General features: G+C 38.0%; 1 protein-coding gene across 2 annotated transcripts in view; it reads left to right on the plus strand.

Moving 5' to 3' along the window:
* CHN1 (chimerin 1) overlaps positions 1 to 20,326 on the plus strand; it is a 104,598-nt gene that overhangs the window by 33,381 nt on the left and 50,891 nt on the right. For both annotated transcript variants that reach the window (XM_061380196.1, XM_061380189.1), the window contains exons 6-7: positions 689 to 802; positions 16,666 to 16,954. In XM_061380196.1, coding sequence (XP_061236180.1) covers positions 689 to 802; positions 16,666 to 16,954 — 403 coding nt within the window. The remainder of the gene's footprint in view (positions 1 to 688; positions 803 to 16,665; positions 16,955 to 20,326) is intronic.

The following is a 20,326-nucleotide window of genomic DNA, read 5'->3' on the forward strand; positions in this document are numbered from 1 at the left end:
TCTGATTGATACGTGTATCATTGGGTGCTACCTTAAGTGAGAAAAACATATGTTTCTGTTCTTCCAAAGGTGTTTTTTTTTTTTTTTGTCTACCTCCCGCTCCTGTTGGCTTTTGCAAAAGGTGTTTGTGTGCTGGAAAAAAAGATTCGGATCACAGATGCAATATAAGCATACATTTTATATATATCTTCTAGTTCAGATTGCTGAGGCAAAGATGGTTAGATATAGTGTGGGGAAACAAAGCAGATTTCATTTGTATTTATTTTGGTAAAAGGTGTGTAGTGTTGCTAGGTTATTATGCCAGTAATTACTGAGATTATATGTAATCCCCAGTTTCTAGCAAGTTGCCGTAATATCCCTAAATGCTGCAAAATGCTGAAATGCATGGCACTGGTGCAAAACATGTGAAGCGAGCAGAAGAAAATGGTCTTATTTCTACCTATTAAATTGATAAATGCAGACTTAAAAAGCAATATTCTTGTTTCATAGATATTGTTTCATAGAAGCATTTCTAAACTATTTAAAGTGACTGCAAGTGCTGGCAGAAAGATTAAATTAAGCTGTAGATTCTTGAAAACCAGTCATTCTTATGTTTGCTTCTTTTTTAATTGCCATGGTGGTTTTTAGAAGAGGGAAAGGTGATTCAAAAGTGAAAAGGCTTATGTTTTGAAAAGTCTTTATTCCTTAGATTCCATGGGATGATCTCAAGGGAGGAAGCTGACCAATTATTAAGTGTTGCAGAGGGAAGCTATCTCATTCGCGAAAGCCAACGGCAACCTGGAACCTACACTTTGGCATTAAGGTTGGTAATTAATATTTAATCTTTAAGTTTATAAAATATTCAACAGAATGTACTGAGTTGTTGGCCTTAGTGCTTGAACTTCCTTGTGATTGTTTTAATTTATTTTTTTTTAAGCATGGTACTTTTTTATCCTAGTTACAGATTCATTATCTTTAACCTTCTGCAACCCTTCCCTAAGTGCTAGCATTCCTTATGTTTGCACCATCAGGATAATAGCAGTTATGCTCTTCCTTGTGTTGCTTCATTTTGCTCTTCTCCCACTACATTACAAATGTGATACCATATAGACGTTGGGAGAGCAGGCAGTCAAGAACTAAAAACGATCTTAAGCATTCACATAACTAGTTTGCTGTTTGGATTACTTCCTAGCTAAGCTCGCTGTTACTGAAGAGCAATTAGCTCTCTCTAGTCCCTCTGTGGAATGGCCAGTAAATCAGGAGGTTTTTGTCTGAACACCTGTTAAGTAGCAATGTTTGTAGATCTGTTTCTTTGCAAAATTCTGGCAAGTGAATCAGATATAAATAAAAAACTGAAATAACAGAAATAAAAAATAACTTAATTAGTTGTATTTTTAAATAGTTTAGTTACCCTTAAGGTAGGTGAGGTTATTTTGGTCTGGGCTATACACTTAAGTATTCAGATGGGAGATGGTGTTTATTACCTGTGTTTTAAATCTAAGTGAGATGGTAAAACATTGAAGGAGAAGATACAGTTACTGAAAGTTTTATATGATTAGAGTAAGATTGCAATTAAAATAAGAATATCTTGAAATAATAGGTTGTGATTACTTTTTCAGAAAAGAAGGTATATTTTACTGAGATGTTTGTTTCTGTAGTAATAAGATTTCAAATAGAAGCATTGTCATTCACACAAGTTTACATTAGCAGCATAAATAAATTTGTTGTTTATTACAATCTAATACTCCATTTCATCTACTTCTGCTCTTGCAATATTCATTTAAAGGTAAAAAGAAAACAGTTGTTATAACACCTGGCTTGAAGATATAGCTCCTGCACCTTGCTCCTGATGGTGCAGAAATCACAAGGCCTATAGACTGTGAAAGATGAAGCTGCTGAGAATCTGGCAATAATGTATTAATATAGCTTGTTTTACAAATGCTCATCCAGCCCAGCAGGTCAAAAGATGGGTCTCTTTTAGGCCTGATGGTATGTCTTTCAAACTGGAAAACCTCTTTGAAAGCAAGAAAATCTATTTTCATACCCAGCAGAAAATAGAATGGATGGCTGTTGATGATCAGTTTGGGAAACAGTTTCAAATAATGGCAAAGCTGTTACCATTGATTTACTTCGAGAAAATTCAACATTTGGCCAAACAACTTAGAATCTGTAATTGCAGCATGTTGCAGTTATTTCATTATGATTAAGCATTAGCTAAACAACTTGAGTATTAAGGGTGGTGGTCTAGGTGTCTGCTTTCCATCCCACAAGTAATGCTCTGTTGTCTTGCTGTTGGCCTTGTGTACGAATGAGGGTCTTTGCTCTCATACATTAGGTGAATGTTCTCTGTGAACCTCAGTGCTGTGCCTTCCACACGTGGAAATTTTGCCACTAGGATTTCTTTTTTATCTCCAGTAGGATTTCTTTTTCTCTCTCCTAGGAAGTGTAGCAGGAGTTTGCGTTTCCATTGACTGGAGGCAGAATTTTGCTCAGTTTGTATTTTTCCTTTCCCTGGAATTATATACACAGAACATACCCATTAGTCAGTATTCCCACTGACTCTGTTGCTGACACTGTAGCATCTCATAAAGACTAGGTAATTTCTGTGGTCTGTCTGTTCAGGCTGACTGTGAGAAGTCTGCTCTTATTGCCATACTAATTTTATGCAATTTTACTTGTAATTTATAGCATTCTTTTGAGACTGTCATTTGTGCTTGTCTCACTACACTGCCAGATGGCAAAGGTAACTCTGCAGCTTAGATAATTCTAGTAGGAATTTCAGAACGTCATGTCCATGGCCAGAAACAGAGCTTGTGAGTAGGGTGGTACGTACAGGCAAAACCTTTCCAAGTTCAATGAAAGACTGACTTCAGGGTCTCTGATTTCACCCTTTGTTTTCTAGCTGTGTGAATCAATTTGATCTTTCCATAGTAGGTGTAAATGCCACTCTGTTACCCAGGCAGTCATGTTAATTTTAAGATCACTTCTATATGGTTTTTGCTTTTCCCTTTTTACCTTTGTTTTACCCTTTAGAAGGTGTAGGAGGAAATAAAACTTGGTCAGCTGTTTGTTTTATATAAAGAAACAGACACAGAATAGGTTTCACAGCATTTCACAAAGTTAACTATCAATGCCAAAGAGATGATCTAAAAATAGTGCAATAAATAACATAGTGACAAAACATAAAATGTAATATCCATGTTTTGTGGTTGTTTTCCAGGCATGCTTTGGAAAGCAAATGGAAAATGTTGAGTAAAATTTAGATGCTTAAGGCTATCCATTGATTTTCGGCATAAATACTTGGTTCCATCTTGGTTCCTGTATTTCAGTGTATCTACTGCAATCTATCTCGCTGTGCATGTTAGCTGTCTGACTTGTCTGTCTTTGACAGTCTGTCAGTTGTGATTAGAACAAATTGGAAACTACGTATGAAGTGTGATTGCATCATAAAATCCCAGTTCATGAAAGTCTTGTGGAAGCTTGGGGTAGGATCAGCTGCTATGGAGACAGGGTTGTTTCTGCCTTGTAGTTACCGATTCTTCTGCTGGGGGGCAGGCTATTCATTAGTACAGACGGCTCAGCATGGCCAGCTTTGGCAGATACCTTCTGCATGTGTCAGTGTGCCTGGGAATCTTGAAAAACCCAGGGCATCCAGTTATGAAGGGCAGTTTAGTCAAACAAGATCATAAACACTTTCTTTGGCAAGGTATGATGTCTGTGTAATGAAGTAATTCCAGTATTCATTTCTGCAATTATAAAAGCCAAACTTTTTGTGCTTTATCTTGAGGACCCAAACCAGCCAGCTCCTCAGATCATCATGGAACAATCTGAACTCTACATTTGATACCTATTGATAGCTATTGTAACTGATGTCTAAAGTCTCAATGGTCGATTTCATTTCAGCCATTGAAGTTGTCTCAATTTAGTTCTAACTGTAGTTCTGTTTTGTCTAATGTTTTGGTTGGATGGTAAATTAAGTGAAGACACTGCATCCTCTGTGTTCTCAGAATTCAGAAAGGAATGTATCTTGGTGTTTGTCATTTGAATTATATATTTTATATTACTATTTAGTTAATCAACATCAGGTGTTTGCTATGCTGGTAAAGTTTCTAACACAGTTAAATTAGAAATTAGAAAAAATGCTTAAAACCCCCCTTTGGCTACAAAGCAAGCTAGGTGAGACATAAAGGTAGAACTCAGAATCCTTATTGACTGCCTAAACATTGTATTTGTGAATACATCATCCTGTATGCCATAAATCTCATAGAGATTGATGAACCCTAACTCAACTTTGTAAAGTGGGCGTTTATCTTCTGGAACTATTAAAGAAGATCACTCCAAGGAGGGCTATATTATAGGGGAAAATACGCAATATTCTCTTATTCTGTTTCTATCCTCATTGCTCATTTCCTTCTAGAATGTACTTACAGTGGGCATTCTCCAGAGATGCTCAAATTGTCTTCACTCTGCACTAAAGATTTGCACTTGTTAAACTCAATCATAGAATAGTTAGGGTTGGAAAGGACCTTAAGATCATCTAGTTCCAACCCCCCTGCCATGGGCAGGGACACCTCACACTAAACCCTGTCACCCAAGGATCTGTCCAACCTGGCCTTGAACACCGCCAGGGATGGAGCATTCACAGCTTCCTTGGGCAACCCATTCCAGTGCCTCATCACCCTCACAGTAAAGAACTTCTTTGTTGCTGTGTATCTTTAATTTGTATTACAACATCCAGAGAAGAAAGCCTGATCTTCGTTTATTACTGCCCAGCATCAGTCATTTACACCAGTGTCAAATTAATCTAAAACAGTAAAAAAAGGTGGATTTTAATTGCCATTACCTTATTTAACCTCTTAAATATTAAAGCAGGAGGAAAACAACACCTTTATCAACATCTTTCTAGAAGATAAAGATTACACTGTTAAGATCACAAACCATAACTCCTTTGTAGGCAGACAGAATTCGCAGTTATAAAAACATGTTTTCATAAAATCTGGAACAGATTGGACAATCTCGCTCAGCTACAGCCTTCAGCTACAGCCAAAATGCACAGAATGCAAATGCAGTTGGTGCATGAAGGTTCTTTTATGGACTGTTCTACTCCTAACACAGCTCTTCTGCATCTCACTGCTCTTTAAGTTACTCTAAGGGATGCCTTAAGTCATAAAATGGGCATATCTGGGGATAAGTATTGGTAATTGCAAGAATTTCCCCTTAGTTATATTTCTGTTAACTTTATTAGCAAGTTCTCTATGAACACACTGGGTTAGATCAAAGGACCAGTTTGTATCCTGGTACTCTTCAGTAGCTATTAATAACAGGCATTGGAAGAAAAGTGTAGTAACAAGATGAGCATGTGGTAGTAGTTCTCTCGTGTGCTCTTCCAGCTCCTGAATATTTGCTGTTCAGGCACTTGCGAAGAGAATTATCTCTGCTATTCTTTCAGGCTTTGGATGGAGAGATTTTTTTATTTTTTTGTACTGGCTTCTGAGCACATTTTTGAACCTTATCTTGAAGATTCCATCTCACAATTTTATTGGATGCTCCCTAGGTTTTGTATTATGAGAAACAGTGAACAATTGATCTCCATTCACTTTTCCATGCCACTCATGTCCCCTTTATTGTTCTCTTTTACAGGCTGGAGAGTCCTAGGCTATACACTCAGGTTTTGTAGTGAAGCTATTCCATAACTCACATCCTCTGTCATCTTTCAGTGCACCGTTTTCTTACTCTGCGATTATCTTTTGGATATGACAGGGCCAGGACTGCACATCCTGTTCAAGATAAAGTGGGACACGAAGGTTTTTTTCTTTGCACTCTAAACCCTTCTAAATGAATTTTTGACCACTGTGGAGCTTTAGGCTTTGATGCTTTTATAGAACTAACTTTGGTAGGTCTAAAGATCATGTTCCTGAGCTGCAATAGCTACAGACACAGCCCAGTAACAATTAAATGGCCAAATATAGGATAGGATAGGATAAATAATAGCTTTTGCAGGCTTAATTGAGGCAGTCAGATATCCTTAGTGCAGTGCTGTGGAATAGTTGACTGAGTTCAAAATGAACATGTTGAATATTTCTTCTTCTTTAATGAGGTAGAAAAAGTGATTCTTACCCAAAGAAACTTTCCAGTTATTAAAGTTGTCAGTGAGTTACTGTAAAATGCACTACTTAAGAAGCTGCATTTTACCATCTTCTGATGAGCTATTTTTGTCTACTTTTGTCCATTATTGTGCAATTAATTTGCATCCTAACTTTCTTTTTAAGACAGACTATTTTTAAAATCTAAATTTGAAATAAAAGAAGTTTTGTTTTCAGAATACGAATTTCTCAATTTGTAACAGGGAGAAGTATGTACTTAAGCAAAACCATAATGATAACTTTAATGTTGTTGTGTGTGAGTTTAGCTAAATATTCAGTGCTGTCCTTCAAATAATATTGACGTTCAGAACCTAAAAAGGCCTGTGAAATTGTATCAGTTCAGACACCGAATAAAAGAGAATGAAGCGTAAACACAAATGAGAGCAGCAAACCAGCCCCCTGCTATATTTAATGCCTGTACTTAATCATGGATGTTGCTTCTAATAGCTTATTAAAAACAAAAGAGGGCACAGTAGAATTCACCGATGTTTATGAATTAAGAGAATGCCACTGAAAAGTTTTTGCAACCCTTAGGCTTAAAATAAATTACTAACAAGAGGAAATTGTTATAGGTATGTATGTATATCCATACTTAACTAGCAAGTATCTTTGACAATAAAAATATATAACATACATTGCAATGTTGATGAGATATTCCAAATGGATGAAAAGAACTGAAAATCTTTAATTAATTCCAGGAAGTATTAGATCTGCTTTTAACTATGGCAAAAGAGTAGTACAGCACTTAATGCTAGGACCTATAACAAATGACAGTAACAATAAGACATGGTTTGCAATGTAGCCTTTTGTGGTTGAGAACTTGTTTAGTAATTAGGATGAGGATAAAGAGGAAATGGATTGAGACTGTATTAGTGGTAGGCGTTGAAGTGTGATGGTACTGCATGTTCTTTTGAGCAGTTATCTGCTGTAGCGCGTTTAGTTGGTTACCATGGTTTCTCTTCCTGCAAATTCTATTGTTGTGGTACTGAGGATGAATTGAAATAAGGTTCTGCAGCATGAATTTTTTAAAAAAGGTAATAATGTTAGCCATGATAATGAGTTGTGGTTTTTTTATGTTTGGGGGTTAGGGCACATTCAAGATTACGTGGCATCAGGAGAGAATTTTTGGGGCAAAATAAATGTCAAAAATTAGTAATCCTTAGTTTGGACAACCAGCTACATGTGTATCCATTTCTTGCACAATACATCTTCTTTCTCCCTACATTATGAAATTGCTCTAAGAAACTAGCCACTGATATTTTAAAAAGAGACATAATTGGTAGGCTGTTAGACCATAATGCTGCAAATGAACTGCAGCAAATGAACTGCAAATGAATTTCAGAGGACAGTTGCTTTGGTAGCTGAATGTCCATTTTCAGTGGGCTGTTTTGGGACACACATGTAGTGCTCTTTCAGAACATACGTTGATTGCCATGGGATTACATACGCATGTAAAATTCAACATCTGCAAAAGGCTTTTTTAATTCAGAGGTTAAAACTGTGCATCTGCATTCTGCTGGAAAGCCTCATTGTATAGGCTGGGACACTGGGGAGGAACTGGGGAAAGAAGGATTGTTTGAAACAAACTTTCTGTGTGCTAATAGCTGAATTATGGTTTTTTAATTATGAATATATCAAAATTTGGTCATAGTTTATTCTGAATCAAGAGTAGGAGCCCAGCAAACAACAGCTGACTGCATCCCTTCACCTTGCCATGATAACAGACAATCATGCTAGTTGGCAGGAGGGTAGGAAGAAATTATAAAGACCATTTTAAAGACTAAACTTTGCACATCTTTCTACTGTGTGGTTTTTTTACCCAATTTGCAAATGCAGTGATTGGCAGTCGCAAGGGCTGAATTCAGCTTCTAGAAACCTTTCTAAAATATTCACACAATATTTCTTGGTTGCTAGCTGAAAAATCCAGGCAAAGTGTGCTGATACATTTTGGAACTTGCTTTTCTGCTCTAAAATAAAACAATTTGGCCTCCATTTAAATGATCTTCCATGTAAAAAAAATTTTCCTTTCCTATATAAAATTTCATACTAAATAACATACTTTGTTACTTTGTCACTAACACGGAAGGCTCAGCTACCAGTAAACAGCATAGTTGTCCTGCATGTCATCTGCCTTATGTAAGTGCACCTGGACACTACTGAGGTGGCTTTGCTGAAGTATTTAGAATAATAATAAATAGCTGCTAACCTTAATGAGTAATTAGCTGGCTACCTAGGCCCTCCCACAGACTAGAATGCTTTTTTCCTTATGGTTCACGTCTTCTTGCTGTGTTCCTGTTCTCCTTCCCTCCTCTTCCCATCTGTTGTTGTTGTCAGCTCTGTTTTCTTTTGGCTAGAGTACCTAATTTATCTTTGGCAATTCAGTTTGCTGCAGTCTTTCTCCTGCTCATGTAAGTTCAGTACTTCTCAGAGGAATATTTTCTGCTTGGCTGGTGTGGTGAACTTTCAGGTAACTTGTCCAAGAGCTGTCTGTGCTCAGTGTATGTAACTCATGTTTATTTTATGCTGTGTCCTATACCACTGACTATAACTCCTGCTGCACCACAAAGGTCTGCTGTAATCTGGTGCACTGTAGAGCCTTTGGGCTTGTGGTTGAGGCACTCTGGAGCTCAGAAGATCTGGGCTCACTTCTTGCCTTCACATATGACTTGACTGAGGCTTTTAAGTTTTCCATGCCTTGTTTCTCCATTAGAAGAGGGTATGTTCTTTCCCATATTGTGTCACGTGCCTGTTCAGTATGAAAGTCTAGGATGTCTTAAAAACGGCACACACAGACTGAAAGTTGTACTGCATCTCTTAGGCTGCCCCCAGTTACAACTCCTGAGAAGGAGTCTGTGTTGTACTGTACTATTTTTAATGGTGTATGTCTGTATGCTTTGAAACTTGTAGGCACTGTTGGAGTTGACTTAGGAAAAACTCAAATTGCAATGCAATCAGTTTAGAGTTGTGTATACTTGAACATAACAAATATTGCAGTGTCCTCCCCTGTTCCTTCCCCTGTCAAAAGGATATGTATCTCTTCTGTCTTCTGCAGGTTCTATTGGAATGCCTTTTTACTCTATTGCTTTTAGAAAACGCTAGATAGAAATATATCTTCAAGTTAGTCTTTTTGGTTGGCCTCTTCTTTCATATGCTTTTGAAATATGCATCTATAAATCTTTGTGCTCGAAGAAACTATTTACTTTTCCTGGTCTTCATCAATAAGCTAAAAAAGTCCTTCAGCTTTATAAATATGCTTTCAAAATAGCAAATAGCCTCATTGTTGTTTAATCTCATAATCGTTTTTATCAAAATATTTATGAATTATTCAAACTCTAAAACCACTGACAGCAGTAAATGTTATCTGGCCCGGTTTTCCTGTTCCTCTTTTATACTTGGTGTACCTCAGCTGACTTAAGCATTGTTCCTCCTGATTTGGTAGGTGCTGGGTTTCTTTTATAGCTAGAGATGAGTAAATGAACTTTAACAGTTTCTGTAATAAACTGACATCTGCCCCACCTACTGCTGCACTTGCAGGAAGGAACAAATTGCATTCTGAAAAAAACAATATAATAATACAAAATATCAATCCTTATTGATGAGCTGTTAGTAGCCCCCAGAATCTTAACAGTGTATGTTGTATATGCAGCAACCATTTCATTTTGCATTATTATGCTTGTTTATTGTTGAGGAATGCAGCTTTTAGAGAACAGGATGAGTATATTGGTGAATCTCACTGTTTACAAAAAAGGGGTGAGTAATTACTGGAAGATCAGAGGTAGAATACACTGATAAAACAAATTAAGTAGCAGTTTGTGTAATAGCTTTAAGTAAGTTAAGTAAACCCTTATTGTAAATTTGGGATTAACAGTGGCTTAAGGCAAATCAGGTTTGACAAAATCTCTCTGGAACAGAAATCTTACTGTAGTTATTTTTAATCTAAGGCATTGTTTTTGTATATATAAACTTTGAGACCTTGAATAACATATAGAGTGTACATAAATAATCAAAACCAAAACAGGAGCAACAACAAAAACAGTTTGTCCACTCTGCTCTCCAAATACCCTTTCTGCACTTGTAAAACTATTTTATAGGGAAAATTTCTTAAGGTTTTCCCTTGATGTCTTCCACTCAGATTTCCTTGACATACTGTATTAAAATACGCATATTGTCTTAGTAATCTAAATTAAGAGAAATCTGCTTTTAGTGTGAGAAAACCTTTAGAAGGAAGGAATAAATGTGACAGTCATGAGTGACTTTTGAACTAAAAGAGGGTAGAATTAGACTTGATATAAGAAATACATTTTTTAGAATGAGGGAGGTGACACACTGGAACAGACTGACCTGAGAGGCTAAGATGCTCCATGTTTGGAAACATTCAAGGTCCAGTTGGATGGGGCTCTGCCCCATCTGATCTAGTTGAAGGTGTTCCTGCTCATTGCAGGCAGATTGGACTCGATGGCCTTTAAATGTCCTTTCCAACCCAAACTGTTCTATGTTTCTATGTCTCTATGAACTTAAACCCTTGTAGGAAAAGCTGCTGTGAGACAAAAGTGTGCATGTTTGAGCATTATGCTCTGTCAGCTGTCTCCATAGTCTGCATTATTGCAGTGGAATTTCTGTTACAAACCTGATGTTGTTCTCCTTCAAAAGTTGCCAGAAAAACAATGTCATACATGACCTAGAATGAAAATGTTGTACATAGGCAGAGTAGAACTTGCACCCACGTTTTGAAGTTTGCTGAGCAGACACTGATGAGGGTTGATAGCTTAGAAGAATTAAAATACAGTTCTGGTTTAAAGTAATACAAAAGCTGTCAGTAGCACAAAGTCGCATTGTAAAATTCACTCTTGGAGAGCATTTCTTCAAAATTTTTGGTAAAGAAATGTAACTATTTGCTTAGTATCAGACTGTGAAAGTTACTAACATTCTTGTTAGTAACACTTCCAGAAGGTGTTTATTCCAGGCATGTTATCTTTGCTTTCCAAATACTGTTTTCATTTAAAGAGAAGATCAGGCTTTTTTCCGCATGTATATATAGACTTCAAATGTGTCTTAATCACTAACTACAGTGAGTCTTCTCCCAGGAAGTATGGAGGTTTCATCATGTAGAAAAAGCAGTAAAAAGTTGTCCAAACCATTGGTATTGTTTCTGATTCAATCACCAAATCAGTTCCAGGGAATGATATAAAGTTTAAATGGAATAGGGCATGCAAGCACATTACTTGCATGTAATGTGCATGTAAGAAGAGCTTGTACATTTGTACAAGAGCTTTTATTTCAGAACCAAACACATTCTTTTCAAATGAGCTATCAAGAACATTAAAAGTGATCTTAAGTGTTAAGTGATCTTGCTGCATATTAATGATCAGTTGACATTTGTTCAGAGTTTGAGATAGTGAAAAGTCAGCTATTCAAAGCTGTTTCAAAGTAAAATAAGACTTTGACACAATGATTTATTTGTGAAACACACCATCACAGGTACCAAAGTCTGATAACACTTTCAGTCTTCATTGTTTTCAGCAGCTGTTACCTACTGCAGATACCCTAGAGCAGTTGTCTCTCACTTGTGTTGTCCCTGACAGAGCTTATAATCCACAGGAAGGTGCCATTGCTCTCATCCTTGCAAGCATGCTATTTGAAGAGCAATGTTTCCCTCTTGGACAACAAAGTGTGAACAGTGATGCAGGTAAACAGTCTTCAGTCTCAGTTGAGAGACTGCTGGGAAACTGTTGTTACTGATACAGCACCAGCCCCGAAGTATTTTTTTTGCTTGAACCTGATTAGAGAGTGAATTGAAGGTTGTGTCTGCATTGGCATGGGGTACACACAACCAGCAGTTCCAGCTCTGGAATTTGTTTTCTGTTATGAAGGATGCCACACTTTTTCCATGCTAAATTAAACTATCACATATTCAGCCAGAGCATGGGTCTCATCAGGTTTTAGGGTAACTTTATACTTAATCAATGTTCATCAAGCACCAGTTAGCCACCCAGCTATCCTGCGAATCCAGATGGCACAGGAACACTATCTATAGTGACTGTACTCTGCCACCTTTCCCAGGCATATCAGAAAATGAGGATTTTTTTTTTGTTTCCACTTGTATAAAATGCACCTTTACTTTCAATCCCCAAAGCATTTGATTTCATGTATGCATGTTGTGTTCTTGTAAACTACTGCTAAGGCTTTGGAGATGATGATAATTGTCAACCAGGTACTCTAGGGAGATGGGAAGTTCCATAATTCATTGGCCATCCTAAGAAATGTTGCCATTAAATAATAATAAGAAGAAACAAACACCAAAATGAGCTGATGTCAAGAGCTGGAGGCCCTCAGGGATAACTGTGTGGAAGAGGTTTTGGCTGCATGTAAGACTTGTGCTTCTTGGACAAGGAAATGCGCCAAAAGAGTATCTGTGGAATAATTTGTTTTCTCTCACATGAACATAGCATGATTAGGAGACATTCCCAATTGCAGGATTGCTTGTATTTCTGTCACTTCTTATAGAGTGTCAAGACTCTGGTCTTCAGGGTTGGCTGAGAGTTTTCAGAAGCTAGAGCTGAAATTCTGGCACCTAATTTTTAGTTGAATTTCTACCTTCTGGCCACAAAGTACATTAAGATGCTTTGTCACTGAAGCAAGAGTAAGCCCCAAGTGACTTTCAGGCTCATGTAAAGAACTTAAGATTTCCCAGTTCCATGTATGAAGTTGCTTGAAACTTAACAAGGACACGAGTAGCCCCAAAGGTTGCTAACTTTGTGTTCTGGTTGCAGCTGCACGTTTTAAGTAATGTTTTTGTCTGGATACTCTTCTCATCATAAAATATGCTGTAAAAGAGGTGAATAGCTACTGTACAATTCTGTATGTGGACTTTAAAATCCATCTTGGATGGTAAGAAAGTGAGGACGGGCTCTTGGTCCTTCACTTCTTTCTTTTGTTTCGTCAGTGAATGCCGCATACAGAGTAGGTGGCAGAGTCTGAAGCCTGTCTCTCTCATTCTATGATACCTAATTCAACTCCTTAGTCCTTTATTACTCGCCACATTTGCTCTACCACTCAATACGCTTTCCCATGTTGTTATCCACTCTGCCCTACTGGCAACCAAAGGGACTAGACAGAGTGATTGCTTTTCAGACAACTTTGAATAAAAGAAGTCTTTTATCTGTAGTCCTGCTGCTTGCAAACAAATGCACAGTGGATACAATGAGACTGTTTGACATGTCAGAGGTCCATTTCTTTTGCTTGGAAAAAACATCTAATGTTCGCCTGTTTAAACCAAAAGAGAACATACATTATCTGTATCCTGCTTTCTATGTCTTAAACAAAAAACAGCTGGTATTAGCACTTGTCTTAGGAAGATACCATCAGGAAGCTGAAATACAAAATCTTGGCTCTACTTAGTTGCCACGGTGATGTATAATTAACCAGGCTGCAGCAATGTTATTGAAAGTAAGCATAAGGAAATATTCTTGCTTATGGAAAAATTTAAACTATAGTTTTAAGTAAGACTGGAGGTTAAAATTTAATTGATCATTTGCAATTGGACATTTATATTTGCATTTATATTATAATTTGATCAAAGTAATATCACTGTGTAGTCAGTAATGTAAATGAGGTTGAAAGAAGTAAGACAGGATTCTGAGATAACATAGATGCTACAGACTTTGTAAAAGATTGATGTTTCATTGATTTGTTGGAGATTTATGAGGGCTTTTTCCTCCTCGTTGGTAATAGGATTCTGTTTGGAAAACAATGCAATTCCCCACAGCGTATCCAATAAAAAAAGAATAGAGGGAAAAAAGTTTGAGTTAGAACAAATGGGAAATCAGATGAAGGTAAACCCATTCAATGTTATCCTTTTGCAGCTGATACATGAGCACCTTTTCCAAGTGGTTATCACACTGATGCAGAGTAACTTCTTTGTTTAAACACCTTTCTTTAATTGCTAATAGGTAAATTTCCTATATGTAGTTTAAACCAAGAAAGCTGAATGAACCTTTGAATGCCAAAAGAAATTGATGTGCAGTTCCCCAGATATGTAAAGGAGAATGTTTCAATATGTCTGTGAGGTTTATGAGAGAGGTGGTGGGATGCTGTTGAAGAATTAAACCTGTGGAACGTTGTCTATGAGATACTCGTGCTGAAATACGGGTCAGGAGCATTTGGATAAAGATTATGTACTTCTGGAAATCCTATTCCTTGTAGTATCTCTCAAATACTTGCTTTATCTACAGCAATCTGAACAAATGTGCAGCATAAGGGCTGCTCAGTAAAGCATAGCCAGGTAGAACCATGCACCTACTGACCCTGATGAGAAGAGGTTTAGTACTTTAAAATCTTGTTCTTTACATTTGGCCATCTTGTTCTTCAGAACTTTGTTTTAGACTCTGAAGGATGTTACTAAAATCAAGACACCATGTGTACTGACTGGCCTGAGCAGCTTTTCTGTGCCTTATCTTCTCTTGATAAGATTAGTGTAATACTTTCTCTTCTAGAAAGCTAAGAGCAATAAGCCACCTTCAGCTTGTTTAAAACTCTGCTATAAGTACTGTCAGAGAGTCTGTTACTGATTAGAGCAGCAGTTCCCCTGCTACATCTCTTAATAAAAATTCTTCTATTGCATATTGTCATTTAAGGCCCACTGTTCTTCACCTTCAAACTTATTTAGCTCTCCTGCAAATTTTAACGTCACAGGGCTAGTGTGTGCTCTATGTGCTTCATTCCCACTGGCTTGAGCAGAAGACAGTGAAGGTTGATCACTTTGGCACTGCAAAGCACTGAGCACTCTTTGCTTATGTTATCTTCTGTGACAGCGGAGGATATGCAGGGAGCACATCTCATGGTTGAAGCTTGTTTGACACATACTACGCTGAATAGAACAATGCTCTCAAGAATGAGCCTAAATATGTTCCTGCCCCTTCTGCTGTAACTTAGGGCATTATCCTTCTACTTTCTGAATGACGTGTATTCACTGAGAACTGCATCTTAGGATGAAATAAGTATTCGGTAAAAATGTATTTCTTTATGTCGTGTTGTAATTTCTTGCTTTTCAGTTTGATTCAGTGAACTTGCAATTTATGTGGCATAAAAATATGCACAGAGTAACATTTAATTTCTAGCAAAATGCCTAGGTAGTTCCTACCCATTGTGTCCTCTTTTCTTACTGAACAAGATGCAGATTCCTGAGAGCCCCCTGACATTCAGTGTCACATAAAAATAGCAGCTCCTGAAGTTATGGTCACTGTCAGATTATTGATAGCGGGATGGGAAGGTTTGGCATTTTAATTCAGAACACAAAAAATGCCCCCACACATCGCAGAACAAGTGGGTTTGCCCATATTTACAGGAAGAGTGCAATATTTCACCTGATGCAAAGTCTAAAATGATGATTCCCCTTGTTTGGCAAGGCCCCACTGGAAAGGAGCCACTTCAGCAAAACACCAGTATTTACTTTGCTCCTTAACATCTCCTATGAAGCATTTGATTGTAAAATGAAAGCAATCCATGGTTTCAAATTAGTTTTTTAATATTTATTTGGGAGATCTGACCTCCCAAGGGGGCCAATACCCTAAGCAGCCACCCTTGCTGCTGTTTGACCAAGGAATAGCAGTGGAATGAGCTGTGAAAACAGCTTCTTGCCTCCATCTTCTCTGCAGGAAACATGCTGGCTGTTGCCAAGTGGGAATGCTGGTGTACTTTCACACATTTAGATTGCTTTTTGGCAGAAAACTGTTGCACATTCTAAGTACAGTTTTTTGAAAATATGCAAATATTCAGGTAAAATCGGTGTTCTTTTGGTTGCTAGAGCCTGCATTGAAATCCTATTCCACCCTGACTGCAGAGTGGTTAGTGTCAGATAGCTTTCACATTATATATCCTGTATGTTACAAAGATTTGCTTGAAGCTCAGGACTTAACAAGCATAACACAGAAGGACTTTTGTACAAAGCTTGAAGAGTTAGTCCTTGGCCTTTGGCCAGGAATAAAGAATACTTGCCCTTGTGCCATTTTGTCCTGTGCTGCTCCAGTTCTGGCAGCGGTTCTGCTTCAGTGTAATTGTTGGCACTGCAGCTCAGCTGAACCCTGAATGGCCTCTTCCTGCAAGCAAGCAGGGGTGCAGAAGTCTGAGACGGCATCAAAACTCCGTATTGATCAACTGTAATAGAGGACTCTATTATGAGAACTCTTCATATCAAAGCCAAGCAAATTGACTATGGCAATGCAGTAGTAAAGTGCTAAATAAAGCCATAAAGAGTGTGAAGTAATTTTCAGTTTTTCCATAGGATAATGGAGAGGCTAAAAGAATAAGAGAACAAACAGCTCCTTCTGGGACAGACACTGTTTTGGCTATCTATCTGCGGTTGTTGATCTCTCCTTCCTATCTGTGCTAAGTAGTTGAGTTTTTCATTCTCGTCTGGAGCAGACACAGAGCATAGTCACAGCTTGAAGTGATAAAGTGTTTTTTATTGTTTGCAAAAGCTTGCTTGCTCTTCTTTATTCTGCTTACTGTTCTTTAAAAAAACAACTTTCCCGTTTCATTGAGGCAGATTTGGAAGTCAAACCAGAAACTTCAGACTCTACTACGATGGAAAGCACTTTGTTGGGGAGAAACGTTTTGAGTCCATCCATGACCTGGTGACAGATGGATTGATTACTCTTTATATTGAAACGAAAGCAGCTGAATACATTGCCAAGATGACAATAAATCCTATTTATGAACACGTAGGATATACAACTTTAAACAGAGAGCCAGCACACAAAAAACATATGCCAAGCCTGAGAGATGAACATGATGGCAAAGAGTCTACAGGAGAGGATGAGGTAGCAGAAAAGAGGGTAAGCAACCCACACTCTTTTTTTCTGTTAGACTTTTTATTTCATACTTTTAACCCTCCCCCATCTACTATAAAGTGCTAAAGGTATCTGTAGATATTTAGTCTACATATTTATTTCCAGTATTGCATTAATAGTGATATTTAAACTGTTTATAGATGTTTTTATGGTAATTTTTGCATATTGCAAATTTAAATGTTTTGAAGGTTAGTGATTTATTATTGTGAATTTCCTTTCTTCAGGTATTTTCACAATTATAGATGTTACCATTAAGCCACTTCTTTATTTCAAACAGGATAAAATATTTCATCTCAAAATTGTTTACAGTGTATAAGAAAACTGCCCCCTTGGTCAAAAATCATGTTTCTTTATATACCCGTCATTCGCCAGACAAATGCATTCCATAATCTCCTCAGCAGTCTGCATACAATGACAGTAAAGTTGTCCACATTATAAATAAGCCTGTTCATTAAGTTGATAAAATGTTAAAACATTTCACTTGGCTGAGTTCAGCCTGTCAGAAGCTGACAGAGCTATTTTTGGCCTCAGCCAGACTTATGAAGAAGGATTGCTCTCTTCAGAAAGTTGCAGTATCAGCTGAGAACTAACTGCATCCTGGGTTATAAAAGCAAAACAAACAACAAAGAAATCTGAGAATGGGTGAACACAGAAATATTAAGGAGTTGGGAATGTGTCAGGCAGACAAAGAAGCTGCTTGAAACTTCATTTTTGTGACAAAGACTAAACTTGAAAAGAAAACATAACGTGAGTTCCATCGTCTTAAACTAAATACTTTATTTATTGAAAAGTTGTCATTTGAAGTCTTTTTAAAGTGTATTTTTACATGTGTGTAGGTGTTAATGCATGTGTAATCATCCGATATGCTCCTCTATTTCACAAACTTCAGAATGACATTAGGAGTACCTAATATGCTTCTACTGCTTACAAGAAATGCTAACCTTAGTTGGGATAATCTGTTTGTTCTTCCAATCAGAAATATGTTTCTGATTTCAGCTTTTCTTGGGGAGGTGAAAGGTCCAACTGACAATTGCCAACAAATATGAGTATTGCAGTGAAAGTAAGCTCCATAGAGAGTCCACGGAGAGAGGAAGCTCATAGCTTTGGTGCTTCAAATCCTTCTCCAGAGAGTTTGTCATCCTGCACTGAATTTGCTGAGAGATGAAGCACCCATCTTGGCTTAAAGTATGGGTCTTCACTGTTGTCAGATCATTTTGAGAAAAGAAATACTGGTGGGGATATTGAAGCTAGCTGACTATGTTAAATATCCATAAATATTTCTTGCCTGTTAGGTACCAGTAGTAGAGGGGTGAGTTATCAGCTACAGCTTCTGACAGCCACTGACTTGAAGCGTGCCATTTCAAAGGGATTTTGTTTGCATGTTATCATAGAGAGTTCATTATAATGCAAAGCCTGGGTAAAAATCTTCTGTAGGAGTTCTGGAAGTCGCCACTTTGGGTTTCTTTGGTAAAATTAACTATTTCTGCATTTAGCAGCTTTCAAGTGACAATGGAACTCTGCTCTGTCGCAGCATTTTTTAGACTGATGTAAATGTTTTCATAGTAAAGGGATTTCAATGATTATTATTGAAGAATGCTAGATTTCCATAGATTCCATATTGTTTTGAAACATTTTTCATTAAATAGGTCAAAAATTAATATCTTACAGAGTTACATTTTAGGTGGAAAACCTGTAGAGATGTTAATCATGTAATTGCAACATCCTACCCTGTTTGTCTGGAAGTTACAAGCAACTAAAGTGGCTTCTTTTGTAATGTAGTTCAACAGCAGTGGTGTTTACTGTCCTGAAGCCCAGCTTTTGAGCCTTTTCTCTTTCTTTTCTTGGTACCATGTTGATGTGAACACAATGAGGCACACAGACGCCACAGTATAGTTAAATGTGAAGATTTCAGTTTAGTTTTCAAGTCATTATCCAGTATGGATTACTACCCATGGTTTAATGGGGAAGGCACAGTGTCATCTTTTTTACTGTGGGGAGGTGCAGAGATGACATCTTTGCTGCCTTTACGCCTCTCAGGGTCTTTGCTGGAAGATGACACAGAGAGTCCCAAGTGCTGCTTCGCCTAGCAAATCTCGAAGGAAAATAAGGCATTCAACCCCATGACCAACACCTATCACCGTATCAACCACAGCACTTGAAACAAGCCCCAGTATCCAGCTAAGGCTTGCCAAATCCTTTTTCCCTCCTCTGTAAGTCACAGGATGTGGGGAAAAAGGGAAAGGGGAGAGATATGGTGGTGGTCTCACCAAATCTCAGAGCAGGTGGTGGCTATGTGCATTGTAGGAGTGTTGGGAAGAGGAGACCTTGGAGGGCTTTCCAGAGTGCCTCCCATCACTCTCTGGGAGACTGAACTGCTTGCACAGCCACTAATCACAGTATCACAGTATGTTAGAGATTGGAAGGGACCTCAAAAGATCATCTAGTCCAATCCCCCTGCCGGAGCAGGAACACCTAGATAAGGTTACACAGGAACGTGTCCAGGTGGGCTTTGAATGTCTCCAAAGAAGGAGATTCCACAACCTCCCTGGGCAGCCTGTTCCAGTGTTCCGTCACCCTCACTGAGAAGAAGTTTCTTCTCAGGTTTAAGTGGAACCTCTTGTGTTCCAATTTGTACCCATTTCCCCTTGTCCTTTCATTGTTTGCCACTGAGAAGAGCCTGGCTCCATCCTCGTGACACTCCCCCTTTATATATTTATATACACTAATAAGGTCACCCCTCAATCTCCTCTTCTCCAAACTATAGAGACCCAGCTCCCTCAGTCTTTCCTCATAAGGGAGATGCTCCACTCCCTTAATCATCTTAGTTGCCCTGCGCTGGACTCTCTCCAGCAGGTCCCTGTCCTTCTTAAACTGAGGGGCCCAGAACTGGACACAATATTCCAGATGAGGTCTCACCAGGGCTGAGTAGAGGGGAAGGAGGACCTCTCTCGACCTACTAACCACCCCCCTTCTAATACATGCCGTTACCTTGACAGCCTGGGAGAGCTGTTTCAAGTTCAATGGGGTGAACATGGCTGACTGGCTGGAGGACTGTGCAGGCAGGGGAGTGAATCACATCTGGTGGCTAATTTTGCTAGCAATGAGGATACACAGGAAACATTACATCTCCACTTAATGGAATTTTCAATCTCTTGTAGTTTATAAGATTTCTTTGGTAAAATTATAATAATGAAATAAGCAAAATATACGTATTATCTACTAAATTGCTCAGAAGGTAATTTTACCCTGTTTGTGCAGGGTCTCGCTTCTTACTGATATTTACTTGATAACTTAATAATAATGTAGTATTTAACATATTACAAATCATTTAACCCTGATACAAGGAAGTCTTCTTAT

The sequence above is a fragment of the Neopsephotus bourkii genome, unplaced genomic scaffold (genome assembly GCF_033783945.1).
Source record: "Neopsephotus bourkii isolate Nb327-2 ecotype Australia unplaced genomic scaffold, CSIRO-AGI_Nbou_v1 NB_196, whole genome shotgun sequence".
NCBI lineage: Eukaryota > Metazoa > Chordata > Aves > Psittaciformes > Psittacidae > Neopsephotus > Neopsephotus bourkii.